Here is an 18,601-nt window from a genome sequence, read left to right on the forward strand (position 1 = left end):
CACACTGCTTGGTTCTACCTCCTATCCAAGATCCACAATCTCAATTGTCCTGGTGGGCCAATTGTTTCTGTGTCCTCCTGCCAATCAAACTGGTATCCACTTAACTCGACTCTGTTTTGTCCCCCTTGGTCCATTCCCTCCCCACATAAATCTGCGATAGTTCACATGTCCTTCAACAACTTTCATTTCCTTGATCTCGATTGCATCATCTTCATGATGAACACCCAATCACTATACATCTCCATTTCCAATACCGAAGACCTCAAAGCCCTTTGTTTCTTTTTCGACAAAGGACCCAACCAGTCCCCCTCCTCCAGCTGACAGTATTTGTCCTCTCCCTTGATAACTTTTCCTTTGACTTATCCCACTTATTTTAAGTCAAATTGGTAGCCATGAGTACCCCTGTGGACCCCCAACTATGCCTGTCTTTTTGTTGGCTATGAGGAGCAATCCATGCTACAAGCCTATGCAGTCAATTCTCCTCAACTCTGCCTTTGCTTCATTGACAACTCCTTTGGTGCTTCCTCATGCACCCATGATGGCATATTGACTTTATCCACTTTTCTGTCAACTTCCACCCCAATCTAAAATTCACTTGATCCATCTCTAGCAACATTCTCCCCTTTCTTGATCCCATAGGCACCTCGAGTACACCTCTTCACCTCCTGTCCCCTGTAAGGGATTCCATTTCTTTTTCTTAATTCCTGTCTCCATTGCATCTGCTCCCAGGACGATGTCTTCCAGGTAGGATTATCTGAGATGACCTCCTTTTCTGCTACCATCAATTTGACCCTAACCCGAATACCCTCCACTATTTACACATCTGCCTCTGCTCCTACGTGCAACAAGGACCGGATTCCCCTTTCACCCCATTAGCCTCCATGTCAAACATATCACCCTCTGCTGTTTCCATCACCTTCTACATGATCCCACAAGCAGACACATCTCCTCTCCTACCCTTTCCATCTTCCACAGAGACTGCTCCCTCTGCGACTCTACCATTCCTCCCCACCAATCGCCCCTTTGGCACCTACCCTTGTAACTGCAGGAAGTGCTACACTTGTGCCCATACCTCCTTCCTAACTACTACTCGGGACCCTAAACAGTCTTTCCAAGTGAAGCCACACTTCACGTGAATCTGCAGAGGTTATTTTACCCGTTGTGGTCTCCTCTATGTTGGAGAGACTGGACGCATGTTCAGCATTTTAGCTCTGTCCGCTACAATAGCAGGGATCTCCCAATGGCAAACCACTTCAATTCCCCACCCCATTCCCATGCTGACTTGTCTGTCCATGGTCTCATGTACTGCCAGACTAACGTAACCCACAAATTGGAGGAGCAACACCTTCTATTCCAACTGGGCTCCTAGGAAGGCTAAGTCCTTGGGTATTAATTTGGAGATAGTCAAATGCATTCAACAGTGCCAGAGAGTAGTAGTAGATAACTGTTTGTCAGGATGGAGGCCGGTGACGAGTGGTGTACCTCAGGGTTCGGTATTGGGACCGTTGCTGTTTGTTATATATATTAATGATCTGGAGGATGGGGTGGTAAATTGGATTAGTAAATATGCAGATGATATTAAAATAGGGGGAATTGTGGATGATGAAGAGGGTTTTCAAAGATTGAAGAGGGGTTTAAACTGCTTAGAGGAGTGGGCAGAAAGATAGCAGATGGAGTTTAATGCTGATAAGTGTGAGGTGCTTCATTTTGGAAAGAATAATCAAAGCAAGACATGTGGTAAATGGGAGGGCATTGAAAAATGCAGTGGAGCAGAAAGATCTAGGAATAATGGAGCATTGTTCCCTGAAGGTAGGAGCGCATTTGGATAGTAGGGTGGTGAAGAAGGCCTTTAGTATGCTTGCCTATATAAATCAGTGCATAGAATATAGGAGTTAGGAAGTAATGATGAAACTGTACAAGGCATTGGTGAGGCCAAATTTAGAGTACTGTGTACAGTTCTGGTCTCCGATTTATAGGAAAGATATTAACAAGATAGAGAGAGTGCAGAGAAGATTTACAAAAATATTGTCTGGGTTTCAGCATCTGGAATACAGGAAAGATTGAGCAAATTAGGTCTTTATTCCTTCGAATGTAGAAGGCTGAGAGGGGATTTGATAGAGGTGCTTAAGATAATGAGAGGGATAAAGAAAGTTGATGTGGAAAGGCTTTTCCCATTGAGAATAGGAGAGAGGATACAAGAGGTCATGGGTTGAGAGTTGACGGGTAAAGGTTTAGGAATAACATGAGAGGGATCTTCTTTACTCAGAGAGTGGTTACTGTGTGGAATGGGCTTCCGGGAAAGGTGGTGGAGGCAGGGTCAATTTTGTCATTTAAGAAAGAGTTGGATAAGTATATTGGGAGGGGGATGGAGGGATATGGGCAGAGTGCTGGTAAGTGGGATTAGAGGAGGGTACTTGGATCAGTGCAGACTAGAAGGGCCAAATTGGCCCGTATCTGTGCTGTAATTGTTATATGGCTAAATAGATGGCATTAACCATGACTTCTCCAGTTTTCATTAGGCACCCAAACTCTGTTAGGAGTTCCTCCAGCAATTCTATATTACGACGAAACACAGCATCTGCAGACTTTTGTGTTTCCCCCTATGGCCTTGCATAATTTCTCTTCTGTCCAAGCCTCACCGTCAGTCCCAGTGCTCTATTTTATTTGCTCTCTGATTAACTTAACTTAGCTACAGTTTTTGTATTTGTAATTCCATTTTAAGCCTCTTCTCTATTTCTTAGGATCTCTTACAAACCATCTCTTCAGACAAGATTTTGGTATCCCCTTTGAAACCTAGTTACTTTTGGATTATTGTCCATTTTCCTTGTGCTTATTTTATGAAGCATCTTTGGAAAGAATTTGCATGTTATTTATAACTGTTCATAAGATTATTAGAGAATGCCAGCATTATGTGGCAACTAAGTGAATCAGGACTGACAACAAAAAATTTTTTAAACAGTTTGATGTACTGTCTGAAAAGATGGGAGAAGTAGATTTAGTAATAACTTGCCAAAAAAAGAATAAACATTTGAATTATTTTTTAAAAGAGTGGTAATGGAAAAGTTAATTTATTAGCTATACTGCTGCACAGGTCACTTGTTTCATTCTGTGATCTGAGAAATTAAATTAGATGGCTTTATGTTTTAAAAAATAAATAGTTGGAAGCTATTATATCATTTTTTGTTATACCACTGATATTTCTGTTGGGGAAATATTGCTCATTCTAACTTTAATTTTAACTTGGGTAAACCCTAAGTTGCTAATAGATTTTTTTTACTTGATAGAGAATTTTAATTTATGATTTTCTATTTTCTAAATTGCTTTATTTAATGATTTGTTTATGCATATAATATTTTAAATCCAAATTAAAATAGGAATGTAAAGCCTAAAATTAAATAATTGATATAGTTATGATCTTTATAAACTTTTATATCTTTTCTCATTCTCCAACGTGTTAACAGTAAAATAGGTACAGATGTTATCTTAAAGACTCTTACCCTTATGGGCAAAGTCAAACAGTTGGTGCCGAATATGGAAGCAAGCTTTTATAAGATTTTGCAGGTAAAAATTAAAGATGTATTTAAAACCTGTTTTTTTTATTAGATCCTTCTGTACTTTATTAAACAAATTAAAATTAAGGTATTGTATTTGATATGTTAATTCTAGAACTACTTTGAAATTGTTGTGATTTGTTAACTAGGATTAAGTCATGTTTATTGTCATCAGATTGTACAAGAACAACCTGACAAAACAGCGTTCTCCGGTCCTCGATGCAAAGCACACCGATACACAACCAGACATAACACACATGCAGACAAGCAATACATATGCAGGACAAGTATTTCATCTATACAAATAAATAAATATTATTTTGTCCATATGAGAGTACCAGAAGGTTTGATTGTTCAGCGGAAGTAACTGTTCCTCAGTCTGGTTGTGCTGGCTCTAATATTCCTGTCTCTTCACCAACGGGAGCAACTGAAAGATACTGTTTTCAGGGTGGAACAGGTCCTCTGATTCTGTGCCCTCTTCAGACAACGATCCCAGTAGATCACGTTGGTTGATGAGGGGGGGGGTGGTAGGGAGACACCCGTGATCCTCTCTGCCACTCTTACAGTCCTGTGGATTGGAATATTGACCCAGATTTTCTGATGTTTGGCGGATGAATACTCCAATATAGCATGAGGTGATTCACTTTGGGAGAACAAATGTAAAGGAAAGGTGCAGTAAAATTTCGAAAATCTGAACTGCTCGGGGATTGGACTAGTTTAGATTTCCCAAATTCTTGGGCAGTACTTTAAAATTCATATTTAAGGAGGAATAAAGAAGAAGTGAACAGGTCAATTTTGTTTGTTTATTTGTTAACAAATACAGCATGCATCATTTATCAAAACAAGTAGTTTTAAAGAAAAATAAAAATGCTGCCATGCATTTGTGCACTTGCATATGTATGCACACACACAGAAGCTCACTAAATTTAAAAGTTTGATCGTTTTCAAAATGTCCAGATTCTCAGCTGGTCTTGATTTCTGGCATCTGGATTTTTGGATTTTCACTGTATTCAGTTAATGGTAGTAATCTTAGAGATCTGGGGTCCACGTCCAAAGCTCATTGAAAGTGGCCGTGCAAGTTGAAAGGGTGGTAAAGAAGGCATGCCATATGCTTGATTGGGCAGGACATTGCATATATAAAAAAATATGGTTATATTGTAGGCATATAAAATTTTAAACTATTCTTGGAATATAGGAAGGATGATGGACAAACTTGGGTTATTTTTTCTGGAGTGTAAGAGGCTGAGGGGCGAACTGATAGAGGTGTAAAAATCATGAGATGCACTAATAGGAATGACAGAATTTTTCTCCTAACAAAAAGCATCACACATTAGAGACATGCATTTAAGGTGAGGGGAATATTTAAGGGAGATGTGTGGGCAAATATTTAACACAGCGGTAGGTGCCGGAAACAAGTTGCCAGGAATAGTGGTGGAACTAGGTGTCAGGAACATGTTGCTCTGAGCAGTGGTGGAAGCAGAAGCTTAATAGCCTAAATACTCCTGAAATTGTCTGATCTTGGAAGCTAAGCAGGCTCAGACCTAGTCAGTACTTGGAGGGGAGACCAACTAGCAACACCAGGGTGCTGTAGGTTTCTGTATGGGCGCTGGACATAGTGGCGACTCTGTCTGCCTTACGGTAGACAAAAGTTAAAGAATTTCATGTATGTTACATTCTAAATATAGTATTACATGACGATAATGGAACCTTTACCTTTATTAATAACAGTTAAAAGGGTTTTAGATAAACACATGATGGATGGATATCTGTCAGGTGTAAGCAGATTTTTAGTTTGATTTGGACGTCATGTTTGGCCACAGAGACATGGGCTAAACAAACTGTCCTTGTGTTGTACTGTTCCATATTCTAGGCCTTGGATATTCTGTTAAGTGGGGGAAAGCAAAGATCTGTCAAATTAAGCATTTCTGAATGAGGAAGTGCAAGTTAGAATATTGGATTCAAAGTATGTGCAGAAAAATGTAAAGAAAGAAAGAAAAATAAATGGATTAAGTTGGAGATGAACGTGACAAAGTTTACAAAAATTAAAATCTAAAGGAATGAGACTGTTGTTTGGATCTCTAAAATATCTTGATCTCCCCACATTTGCCTCAGTTAGATACATTCACATATTCTTGGATACCAAGAAGATTACAGCAAAGGGTGCTTAATATCTCATTCTCTCTGCTTGCATGGTGAAATCTTTAGTTTTCCTTTTGAGATTGAACCTTTTTCAGATCAATTGTTAATAAATATAAATGTTTCAACATCTTTTGAGATCTTATCACTGACTGAACAATGAATGGAGTGTCATCAAACATACCTAATTTTTAAAAATCCACTCAATGGGTCCAACTGCATGCTTTCTTAGTATGTCTCAAAGTTTCTGCTTGGGTAAGCATAGATCAGAAGATAAAGTCGAAGTCCCAACCACTGATAATGAAAGGCAAAACTTGGCACTTTATTTTTTTATATGGCAGAGAATCATTCACAGATGAAACTTGTCTTTGTAATAATACATTTTCAGAGAATACATTTCATTTTAAATATTGCTCCCTTTTAGTAAAGAATTGTGATTTTTAGAAATTATTTCAGTTTAGCATCTCATAATAGCAAGGTTAACTCAGAAGTCAGAGGTTTCTCAAACAATTTATCTGGTGTCTTTTTTTTCCTGAAATTAGTTTCTTCATTATAAAAATTAAAATCCATGTTCTAATGTATTCTGTTTTCATTTTCCTCAGCTCCTATTTTACATATTACAAATGGTAATCATTTTAGTCATATTTTTTGTTTGATTATTATTATCTTGAATTCCTGAAATTTCCTCTGCATGTTCTTTTAATTTTAGAAAAATATTACAAATTATTCATCAAAGTATGGGGTAAACTATTATTGCTTTTTATGGTTTCTCTTTAATGTATCTCCCCAGGACCAGCGGCTTACTTCAGCTTTGTCATTTGCATTAACATCTGAGCACAGAGAGTATGTAGAGTTTGCATTAAAGATTCTGTTTGAGGCAGCACCTTTGCCTGATTTTCCTGTTATAATGTAAGTGCCGAATAGCCTGATTTTCTTTTCCTGTTGGTTGCTTAGAATGAATCCAGATTAATGTAAAAATTTTATAAATAGTTACATAACATAAATATTGCAACTGCTGTGGATTAATGAAGTTATTACTTTAGTAGTTGGGGTTATTGTGTGAGGTGTTGCCTCACTTAAGGTGGTGAGCAGAGGAATGATATGCATGCAAGTTGAACAGTTTTCTGCTATTTCCAGCACTGATAAATAGATTTGTATTTGGAGAATCTCTTAACTTTTGATTCTGGTATTTTGTAACTATCATGGGTATACATTGATAGTTCTACATTGCAGTACACAAGTAATTTTTGACTCCTTAAAAACATATCAAAAACAATGCATGTTTTGTAGTTAAATTACATTTATCAAGAATCATCATTTCAAAATGCAGTAAAACACTGGTAACCTGGACAGCTCAGTACTTTGGTTCCAGGCTAGCAGATTTTCTTGACTCTTGGATGTTATTTCTATCAATGCACCAACATACTTTTGATCGACTTTTTTCAAATGTTATAGAATATAAATTTCTACTCAAGCAGCTAAGTTTAAAAGTACAAAATCTGGGTCCCAGTGAGTGAGTGAATGAGCCTTGTCACGGATGCAACAAAAATCATGCATGTTGTGTAGTTTTGCAGTTACATGAAACATACTAACAACAATTTAAGCATGAGTTGCACATAAGACGCCACAAAGAAAAAATAAATATAAAAGGAAGAGAAAATATTATAAATAATAAATATTTACATTTGGTTGATAGTGCAAAAAGGTGTTTGTGCTGACAGATCTTTTGTGGACTGTGAGTACAGTGTTATGGTTCAGCTGTTGCAGGGAGGTTCAAGAGTGATAGATGTGGGCAAAGAATGTTCTTGAACCAAGAGGTGCTGAACCTGGTTCTGTAGCTTCTGCCTGAAGGTAGCAGCGACAAATGAGTATGGCCAGGGTGAGAGGTGTTCCTTATAATGTTAGTTGCCTCTTTGAGGCAGTGCCTCCTGTAAATGTCCTTGATGTGTGGATGGTCATTGACCATGATGGATTTGGCTGTGTTCTGCCAATTTCTGCAGGTTTCAGTGCTACTGTCTATTTGAGTTTTCAGGTGTGCAAGAATTGTAGCACTGGTATGTGGGAAGGTCATTCAGAAACTGGGTCCCCAATAAGTGGGAAGGGTGACCTGGTGACATAGATGCTGAACCATTATGATTTTTGTTCTGTTAGATAGCAAATTATCAGAATTTAATAATTATGCCTATTGGGTTTGGAATCAAGATACAAAGAGGAAGTTCTTGATTTATACTTAGAGGTTTAGTTAATTGAAAAGAATGATTTGGGGTTAAGAGGTGAGCACGTCATATTGATGAATGGAATTTTTATTGAAGTAGGACACAGATTGGTTTAAATTAATTTTCTGCAGTACTTTGCATTTAATGTATTGCAATAATATTTTTGTACATTTTTTTCCTTTTTAAATCTTTTTATTGGTTTTAACCTATGCAAAATACATAGGTACCAATAATAATAATAATAATAATAATAAAGTAAATTACTATCAAGTTACAAGTATCAAATAGCAATGAACAAGGTACATATGAATCCATGTTATTAAATGGAAGAAAGTAAAAGAAAAAAATCATTTATTCCTAAACTAAGAATCAAGCCCCACCCATTGAGGGTTACTGGCCAAGTTAATGAGTGCACTACTAATAATAATTATGGGGTCCAGAGATAATTAATCTACAAATTTTGAAAGTAATTAAGATAAGGACCCCAAAGAAAAAGAAATTTAATATCCATTGCAGTAGTAGAACAACTAAATTATTCTAGAGACAGACATGCCATCACATCCAACAACCATGAAGTATGTGTGGGAAGGACAGCATCTTTCCATCTCAGCAAAATGGGCCTTCTAGGTTCACTTCTTTTGTACATATTAACATGGTAAATTTTGGTTTCATGTCATAGATCCAAAATAGATATTATGTTGTGTCAGTTCTTTAAAATATACTCATTCTCTTTGTCTATGTATGCCCGCAATTAAAAAGCTGAATGAAATAGTTTTTAAATTCATGCTGCTCTGTTTTTTTTAGGCTTGGAGAAAGCATTGCTGCTAATAATGCATGTAAACAACAAAATGCTGATCACATAATTAAAAAGATTCCTGTCCAGCAGCATTCAACAAACTTTGGGGCACCGAAAGGTTCAAGTACTGTTGATGCTACCAGATCAAATATTCATGAATTGATTGATAAGTTGCAGTTAGGAACAGAGGTTTGTATTGCATGTTGGACTTGGTTTGCATGATGTACTTAATTTTGAATGATATTGGCAAGTTTAGTCAGTTCTGACCAAATACCAATTATTGATTAATCTTTTTAAAAGATAACAAATTCTCAAAGTGGGCGCTGCCATCCCCCTGTGGGCAGTGGAAAGATCCAAGGGGGTGGTGGTCAGAAGGTGACGAGGAAAAGGGGACGGTCCGAACCTTCCATCTTGTTATTATTCAGTCTTCTGCAAATTTTAATGAAGAAGCCAGCGCAATAATTTTCTGTCCAGACTCAGGTTAGCAGTAATGAGCAAAATAAATGGCGACAAGGCGACAGCTGGTCTCGATGGCCTCCATGTTGTACTGGTGCCACTAACCGCCGCTCAGCATTGCCCCTACCCCTCCCATCCCACTCAGCACCATACCTAACTCACTCAGCACCACCACTACCCCCCATCCTGCTCAGCACTGCCAGTAACCCCACCACCCCGCTCAGCACCACCACTATCCCTCCCCCACGCTGCTCAGCACTGCTACCACGCCCTCCAGCTTAGTGCCACCACTAATGCCCACCCTGCTCAGCGCCACCATTAACCCTCCCACCCTGCTCTGGGCCACCACTAACACCCCCATCCTGCTCAGCGCCGCCACTACCCCACCACCCCTCTCAGCGCCACCACTAGCTCTCCCCCACCCTGCTTAAACCCCCGCCCCCCCCTACACAATGCTGTTGTATGGGGTGTTGGTGCTTGGGATGTGACCTGGAGGCCAAGGGGGTGGCAGCCCGACAGTGAATATCATAAGGTAATTTAATGACAGTTTGGTCAAAGAAATGTTGCAAAAGAGAGGTAAGGAAGAGGAGTGAGTTAAGGAGGAAATTATAGGCATGGATTGTACAGCATGGAAATGGGCCCTTTGGCCCATCACATCTATCCCAACCTTGTCAGTGAATTACAAAGGTAGCTGTTTGGCAATTGAAAGGACAGTTACCACTGATGGAACAATAAAAGTCATAGCTGCCCAAAAGCCTGTTGTTGGGAAGTACAGCAATCTGAGAGTTTACACTTGCAGAATGTTTTATAGAAAAGGAAGGAATGGCTGTGTGGTATTTGAAAACAAAGATGAGAAATATTAAAATTGAGGTGTGTCTTTTCCCCAGGAGAAAAACAGCTTTGTGTGCAGAATTGCACAGGGACAGAGTTCTAGATGTGATCATGGTGTGATTGAAGATTTTATAATCGGATGACTAGAGACAGAGCAGAGTTGAATGATATTATGGATAGTCATAGCATTGAAATTCAATCACATACTCATTTCTGGGTTAAATATGATTCCAAGGTTGTGACTTTGTTTCATCCTCTGGTAGTTATTGGGGATCGAGGTGGCCACGGAACAAAGTTAGTGGTGGAGACCAAATATATTGGCAACTCCTGGACATTTTCCGAGCATCTGACTGTTTTACAAGTTTCATTAATGTTAGGAGAAGCTACAAGTTAGAAAGAGTGTTGAGATAAAGAAGGGAATTGCTGAAAAAATGCAAAACCTTTGTTGAAAATAATTATAATTCTGTGGTGCTATGAGAAAAGAGAGTGAAACAATGGTTATTCATTAGTTAACTGTTGAGGTAATGGTGAGATAGAAGATAGATAAGTATTTGGAAGAAATGCTTTGGCTGAATAAATGCAAATGAAAGCAAGCTGGTGAAGCTATGCTCCCTTGTTTTAGATTTCGCCACAAAAAAAATCCTTTCAGCATCTATTATGCAAAGTTCCTTCAGAATCTGTGTAACACAATTCTTTTAGAGTGAAACTTCCACCAAAGCAATTATAAGGCTATTTCAGATAGCCCAAAAGTCAGAATGTAAAGGCGGAGAAACTCCACCAAAACGCATAATGACCTACCTCTCTGAATGTGTGGAGGATGTCTCCGAGCCGCATAATCCAACCCCTCTCTGAGAAGGATAATCTCTGCTGATTGATCTGAATTGGCAGCTGCACTAGGCAGCTGTTTGGGGGCAGACTGATGATGCAGTCAGCCTGCGACCCATTTACCCCTCTCCCTCCAAGTCAGGGGCAGCGGGGAGCCCTCGGGGCAGCAGGAGCAGACTGAGCAGCGGAGACTGTTAGCGCAGCGGGAGCATTCAGGGGCAGCGGGAGCTGTCAGGGAGTGACCAGTGAGGGCTGAGTCAGCTGCTGTCTGCAGCTCAAAACGGCAGAGCAATGGCCATCTTCCCTACCTATAAATCCCCCATGCAGCTGGAACTGTTCTGGGAACTTTAGAGTGGTTTCATCTGCGTGGGGGATTATGGGTAGGGAAGACGGCATTGCTCTGCCGCGTATTGATGATGAATAGGGATCTGGATGGTGCTATGAGGTGCCTCTCCTTTGAATGGGATACTGGAGCAACCTTTTTGGGCTGCCGGTCTCCAGGTGGAGGCCTGAACTGAAATGGCCTGTAATCCTCTATAGGACAAGAAATTTCAGATACATTCTCACCAATGTTGTAACAAAACTTTGCTGCTTTCATTCACTAGCCTTTTACTGAACAAGACTGGCTTTTGTTGCATTGTTTTACAATTTACATCTTTTTTACATTTACATCATTGCATTTTTAGAAACTCAACTGTACATCCATTGATTTTTCCTACATCCATTCTATTTGTTACATCTTCAAAATTATTCAAGTTTTTTGAATAATATATTCAAATTTGCTCAATTTTATTTCCCTTTCATAAGACTATTGATTGTATTGTGATTTTCTAAATGCCCTGCCACTGTTTCTTTATAATATTTTTGACCAAATGTTGCCCTGTCATGTAAATCCTGAATACTTATAATTTTCCACATTGTTCTTTTATAAAGCTGCTTAATATTACATTTAGGAACACAATTGTATCTTTCCACAGCTGAAGGAACAAGTCAAGGATGTTCGACTTTCAGATCTGATGGATGTCTATGAGCAAAAGCTTTCCTCCCTTGCAGTAAGTGCTACTCAAAACTTCAAACTAGTGATAATGAGTAAAATTAACACACCAGCAAATGGTAAAAAAAAGATATTTTCATGGGTTTTTTTAAATTTAGGAGGAAAATAAAGTAGATACTTTCATATTTCAGTTGAAAGTAAAAGGATAGTTATTTGTTCAAAAAATTTGTCACGTTTTCAAAATGAACCAAATAGTTTGACAGTGATGGAAAAAGTAATTTTTTTTCATTGTGTTGATTTAAAAACTAATACATTTTCAAAAATGCATTGAAATGTTTAATTGTGGTGTTACCTCATTATAAAGTATAGGCTAGTCGGTGTACAGGAGTTTCTGCAGACAAAAGGTGGTGAATGACGTAAGCAATTAGATGCATAAAACTATAAGACATAAGAGCAGGCTTTTCAGTCCACTGAGTCTGACCCGTCATTTAATCATGAGCAAATCCACTTTCCCCTTCTCCCCATAACCTTTGATGCTCTGTCTAATCATGAACTTATCAATCTCTGTCTTAAATGCAGCCGATGACCGAGCCTCCACAGATTTACCACCCTGTGGCTAAATAAATTCCTCTGCATCTCTGTTCTAAGTGGACACTCTTCAATCATGAAATTGTGCCCTCTTGTCCTGGACTCTCCCACCATGGAAAACAACCTTTCTACATCTACTCTTGTCTACACCTTTCAACATGTGAAATGTTTCCATGAGATTCTCCTTCATTCCAAAGCACGCCTTTTATGATAATCCTTTCATTCCCAGAATCATCTTTGTGAATCCCCCTCTGGACATTCTTTCTTAAGTGAAGAGCTCAGAACTGCTCATAATATTCAAAGTGAGGTCTCACCAGTACCTTATAAAGTGTCCTGCTGTTACATTCTATTCAACTTGAAATGAATGCCAGTATTGCATTTACCTTCTTCACCACCGACTCAACATACAAATTTACTTTCAGGCTATAGTGCACGAGGACTACTAGGTCCTTTTGGATCTGGGTACTTTCAATTTTCTCTTCATTTAAAAAACAGTCTTCCTCTCTTATTTTTTCTACCAAAGTGCATGACTACATTTTCCAGTATTATATTTCATTTGCCACTTTTCTGTCTATTTTCCTAATCTATCTAAGTCTTTCTGCAGCCTCCCTGTTTCCTCAACACGACCTGCTCCTCCATCTACCTTCAGATCATCTGAAAACTGGCCACAAAGCCATTAATTCCATCCTCTAAATCATTAATGTACAACATAAAAAGAACCAGCCCCAACACAAACCCCTGTGGAACACCATTAGCAAATGCCAGGCAACCAGGATATGATCCCTATATTCCGACTCTTCTCCTGCTAATCAGCTAATGCTTTGCCTTGTTATCTTGTTAAGTAGCCTCGTGTGCGACACCATGTCCAAAGGCCTCCTGAAAATCCAATTACACAAGATCCACTGCATCTCCTTTATCAAGTCTGCTTGTCACTTCAAAGAATTCTAACAGGTTTGTCAGGCAAGATTTTTCATTAAGAAAACTATGCTGGCTTTAACCCATCTTGTCATGTGCATCCAAGTATTCTGTAACCTCATCCTTGATGATCGAATCCATCATCTTCCCAACCACTGACCTCAGGCTAACTGGTCTATAATTTTCTTTTTGCTTTCTCCCTGCCTTCTTGAATACTGCATTGACATTTGCAATTTTCCGGTCCTCCAGGACTATATCAGAATTTATTTATTCCTGAAAGATCATTACCAATGCCTGCACAATCTCTATGGCTACTTCTTTATGAACCCAAGGGTACACTCCATCATGGGAGACTTATCCACCCTTAGACCATTTAGCTTTATGAGTACCATCTCCCTTCAAATAGTAACTGCACTCACTTCCCTTCTTGATGCCCCTCAACAGCTGGCACACTACTAATGTCTTCCATGCAATGTGTATGTTAAAATGGCAGTAGGAAAGGCATGAATAGAGAAAGGGTGTAGGAGCAAAGGCAATTAACTCAGACCTTTTCACCTTCCTATTACATCATTCCTGATGTTTATCTCAATTCATTTTACCCAACTTTGTACCATGTCCCTTGATACCTATACCTAAACAAAGATCAGTCTTGATGAAAATAGTCATTCATCTTGTGACTACAACCTTTTGGTGAGAAAATTTCAAACTCTCCACTAATCTTGAGTGAAACAGTGCTCCAAGATTTCACTACAATTGTATTATAACAATATAGTTCTAATAACAGCTACTCTGTTAATCCATTAATCATTTTAATTACAATCCTAATCACTTAAAGCAGATAGAATCCTGCAGCTATAAATTTACATGATAACCATCGTAACACGAGAGTTGAGATCATGGATGTGGCAAGTAACAATTATTTAAGTAATATGTATCTTTTTCAGATATGAACATAACCAACATTAAAAAGTGCAAAATAATATTACCTTTTAATACTTCTAGATCAATATTTTATTTATCTGCTCATTTACAGTTAATATTGATCACATCATTAATTTTAGTTTGCTATTAACATTATTATATATTGTGGTATGGATGGATATTTTTGGGTCACATACCTAAAATGTTATAGGATTTAAACTTCCACCAAGAATTATCCATTCAAATGAACTGAGATAGATCAGTTGCTGAATATTTTTGAGGGAAACTTGTTTAATTGTGGTTATTGAATATGAAAGAGGCACTGAGGTAAAAGATCAGATGTGATCGTATTGAATGGCAAAGCAGTCCCAAGCAGCCTACATCTGATTCTTATTTTTGCTGCTGACATAAGAAAAAACTTTGAGACACAAGACTGCAGATGCTGGAATCTGGAACAAAGAAATAAGCTGCTGGTGGAACTCAGTGGGTTGTGCTGGAGGGAACTGGACATTCAGCATTTTAGATAAAGACTCTTCGTCTATTCAGATGAAGGGTCTTAACCTCAAGTGTCAATTGTCCATTTCCCTCTGTAGATTCTGTCTGGCCCACTGAGTTCCTCTGGCAGCTCATTTTTTAGCATCAGAAAATATTTTTCCACTGAGGATCCCCTAACGAAAACTTGCTTTGTATCCAAAATAACCTTGAGTGATATGATATGGTCACATGGATGGGCCAGAACACAGCCATGCAGTGAGACAAGTCACGGCAATGGGTAAAGCTACAGCTTTGCCAGCATTCAAAGTTATAATGACTTTTGTGTGCTTCTAAATATCATTCACTATTCAAAACCTTTTCAAAATTAAAAGCAAAGTGAACCATTAAATTAACAGAAAAAGTTAAATTATTGTTCAATTAAAACAAACATTTAAAATGTGGACATAAATATGAAAATGTTTATTGCCATAGTTTCTATTAAAATTAATGGGCATAAAGTTTTTGACCATTCAATGTTTCAATATTCATGAAATTTAGTTGCAAATAAAATCTCAAAAATATTTAAAATAGTTAAAGATATAAATATTTTTAAAGTAACAAACTAAATTAATAAAATTAGTACATAAATATATAAATTATCTGATACTTGTCCTTAGCCATTGTGCAAAGGAACGAAGTCACTATTCTTCAAGTACATTTGTTGTCATGTGTCCCAAAATGTAGCGATAGAGGTTGTTTTGTGAGCAGACCAGTAGACAGCTCATACATAGTACAAGTAATTCACAATAAAAAGGTGCAAGGGAGATCTGGGAGCACCTTGCAAAGTGCAGCCGTGCTTATCCTTTTGCCTTTTTTTTTTACAGGAAGCAGCCAGTGGAAATATAAGTTTGTATTTGCATAGAAATCCCAAGCTTAGTGGCATTTTGCTGCAAAATTCAACCTATGAAACAAGAAAATTTTGTGTATTAATTTACAAGCCTTTCTTCACTGAAGCAATATTGTGGATCCTTGCCTATCACATAATATTTAACATTAGTATTTTGCAATTTGCAGGACTTTAAACTGTTTTATATGGAAACCTGTTTCAATTTTAATGTCAATGTTTAACATGCCTGTTTATTTAGTCCAAAGAAAATCGTTTACAGGACTTATTAGAAGCTAAAGCATTGGCCCTAGCACAGGCAGATCGTTTAATTGCACAGTATCGTTGCCAAAGAGCCCATGCAGAAGCAGAGGTAAAGTCTTCCTTTGCCTCATTATTGTTTGATTTAAGTTATTGTTTGTGTTATCGATTTTGAAATTTAAATGATTAATTTATTTGAAAAGTTGACTTTGAAATGTCAGGGATAAACTAACCAGAAATAGATTTTAAAGACTTAGCAGAACAAGGGCCTGTTTTTATTGTTGTTTATGACCAAGTACATTCCTTAAACAATAGATTGTTTGAAATCAATATTACTAAGGAACAAATGAAGGAGCTGGCAATTTTAGATTTGATATTGTTTAATGAAAAGGGTTCATCAATGATCTGGAAGCTAAGGAGCCTTTATATAAAAAATGAAAATTATTTATTTCATTTTGAAACCATGATCTTAAGTCTGAGTAAAGAAAACTGAAGACAAATGAGGTGTAAGTTAACTATGATAGATAGGAAATGTACATTAAAGGGTCAACAATATTTTGATAACATAAAATTAAGATACTTTAATATATTTTTTTCAGATATTGTGACAGATTTGTTGTTTGTTTTATATATAGATGTTTTTGGGAGATAAATTGGGGCAGGTTTTTTAGTGTAGGAAACATACAAACACTTTAAAACAGATCTTATTTAAAATACTAGAGCTCTGCTCACGCTAGACATGTCAGCACCAGAGCCTTTGCAAAAGCTTTGGAGAGTGCCCAAGAGGCTTCACTAATGGATTGTTGCTTACAAAAAGGCAACAGATGAAAGAAATTGTCAGAGCTGCAGACTGTTGGAGTGGAGGTTACAGTTCTAGGAGGATCATGTGGTTTTTCAACAGAGAGAGTCAAACAGGTTCTCTCTCAGAGAGAGAGGCAGAATTCAATTTGGAAGTTTTACAGTGAACAGCAGCAGCTGGGACTTGAACAGGACAAGCTGGCAAGCTTGTGAAAAACCCAATTTGGAAGATGGGTTGTGAGTTCTTAATTCAGCCTACTCAAAGCCCTTGTGGTTCATCCAAGAGGAGAGGACTGGCTGTCTAATGTTTCACTTGAAATAAGAGAAACAAAAGGAAGTTTATGGTGACCTGAAAGAAAGAGGTTATCATCTGGAGAATCCTGAGGGGACAAGTTTCTTTGGCAAGACACTGAAGTGGCTTGTGTGTGTCCAGTGTACAACAAATCTCTCTCTGAAAACTAATAAGAACCTTCCTGGTGAACTTTATAAATGTGAAATTCTGTGCATAGTATAAGAATTGCCTGCAACCAGTGAACTTGGAGGAATAGGAAGTGAGATTGGACTGTGAACCAAAGAACTTTTCTGAACACACACACACATTACATACACGTGCACTTAGAATTAGAAGGGGGTTAAGTTAGGTTAGTTAAGATAAGTTAAAGTTTGATTCTATTTTCATGCTTAAAGATAATTAAAAGAAAGCAACCTTTGTTTAAGTAACTATTGTCTTGGTGAATATCTATTATTGCTGTGTTTTGGGGTCCTCTGGGCTTGTAACAATATAAACATAACCAACAGGAAAAATGTTCCAGCCGTGAATGTCAAGGGAAATTAAAAATAGTGGATCAAAAGGATTGGCTTATTAATGTTACCAAAGGTAACAGGAACCTGAGGATTGAGGATATTTCAGAATTCAGCAAAGGAGAACCCAGGCATTGATCAGGAAGGAGAAATTTGAATCGGACAGTAGACCAGGAAGAAAAAAGAAGACTGTAAAAGTTTTTGAAAGTATTGTAATAAAAAGAGGGAATATTTAGCATAGAGAATAAGAACACTGAAAAATCTTCAGAAGTCACAGAAAAACTCACAGATAGGGTGGAGAACCACAGGTCTGTGAATTTGGAGCTTGCAGAAATTAGGTCAGAGAAAACAGAATTGGTAAAGTTAATAAGAATGAAAGGCAATAAAGACCAAGATTCCAGTGTCTTTATCCTATGATTTTAAAAGGAATGGAGGAAGGAATGGTTTGCTGCCTTCCACAATTCCAAATATTTTAGAACAATTCCTACAGATTGTAAAGTGGCAAACATTAACGCCCCTACTTATAAGGTAAAATAAGATAGAAATTGCAGGTGAGACACCCTAGCATCAGGACCAGAAAAGTTTAATTAGTTTAAAAAGTGGTATCAAAACCCTTAGAAAATAATAATAGGATTAGGAAGAATGGAGATCGATTTATGAAAGAGAGATTATGGTTGACAAATCTTTTTTAAAATATTTAATTTAAAAATTTCAGCCATGTGATTATATATTTTAAATAAGTAGTACTTAATTAAATTTAAGATTACAATGATTACACAGTATTTATCCCCCCTCACTTACCTCCAACTATAAAAATTATAACAATATAATAGATATAAAATATAGCTTTATGGAAAACATACAAAAGAAAGTAAAAGCAAAAATATAAAAAGAATAATATTCTGGATTGCACAGTGGATTAGCTCACAAACTGAGATCTTACAATATTTATATGCATAATGACTTTTAGGGAAGAAGATGATTACATGTCTTAAGAGGCTTGGAGTACATTTTTACATATTTATCCCTAACCTTTGCATATACGGGCTCCAAATTTGTACAAAAAAATTGGATATTTATTTTGCAAGCTGTAAGCAATTTTCTCCAAAGGAATACAGCTCTGAATTTCTGAATGCCATCTTTCCATACCTAAAT

At 37.5% G+C, this 18,601-nt stretch overlaps 1 protein-coding gene across 4 annotated transcripts in view; it reads left to right on the top strand.

Moving 5' to 3' along the window:
• The window catches only part of cip2a (cellular inhibitor of PP2A), a 67,684-nt gene that overhangs the window by 39,768 nt on the left and 9,315 nt on the right, over positions 1-18,601 (top strand). For all 4 annotated transcript variants that reach the window (XM_069888598.1, XM_069888597.1, XM_069888599.1 and 1 more), the window contains 5 exons: positions 3,462-3,561; positions 6,478-6,596; positions 8,708-8,888; positions 11,789-11,863; positions 15,849-15,959. In XM_069888598.1, the coding sequence (XP_069744699.1) occupies positions 3,462-3,561; positions 6,478-6,596; positions 8,708-8,888; positions 11,789-11,863; positions 15,849-15,959 (586 nt within the window). The remainder of the gene's footprint in view (positions 1-3,461; positions 3,562-6,477; positions 6,597-8,707; positions 8,889-11,788; positions 11,864-15,848; positions 15,960-18,601) is intronic.

This window comes from Narcine bancroftii, chromosome 7 (genome assembly GCF_036971445.1).
Source record: "Narcine bancroftii isolate sNarBan1 chromosome 7, sNarBan1.hap1, whole genome shotgun sequence".
In the NCBI taxonomy this organism is placed as follows: domain Eukaryota; kingdom Metazoa; phylum Chordata; class Chondrichthyes; order Torpediniformes; family Narcinidae; genus Narcine; species Narcine bancroftii.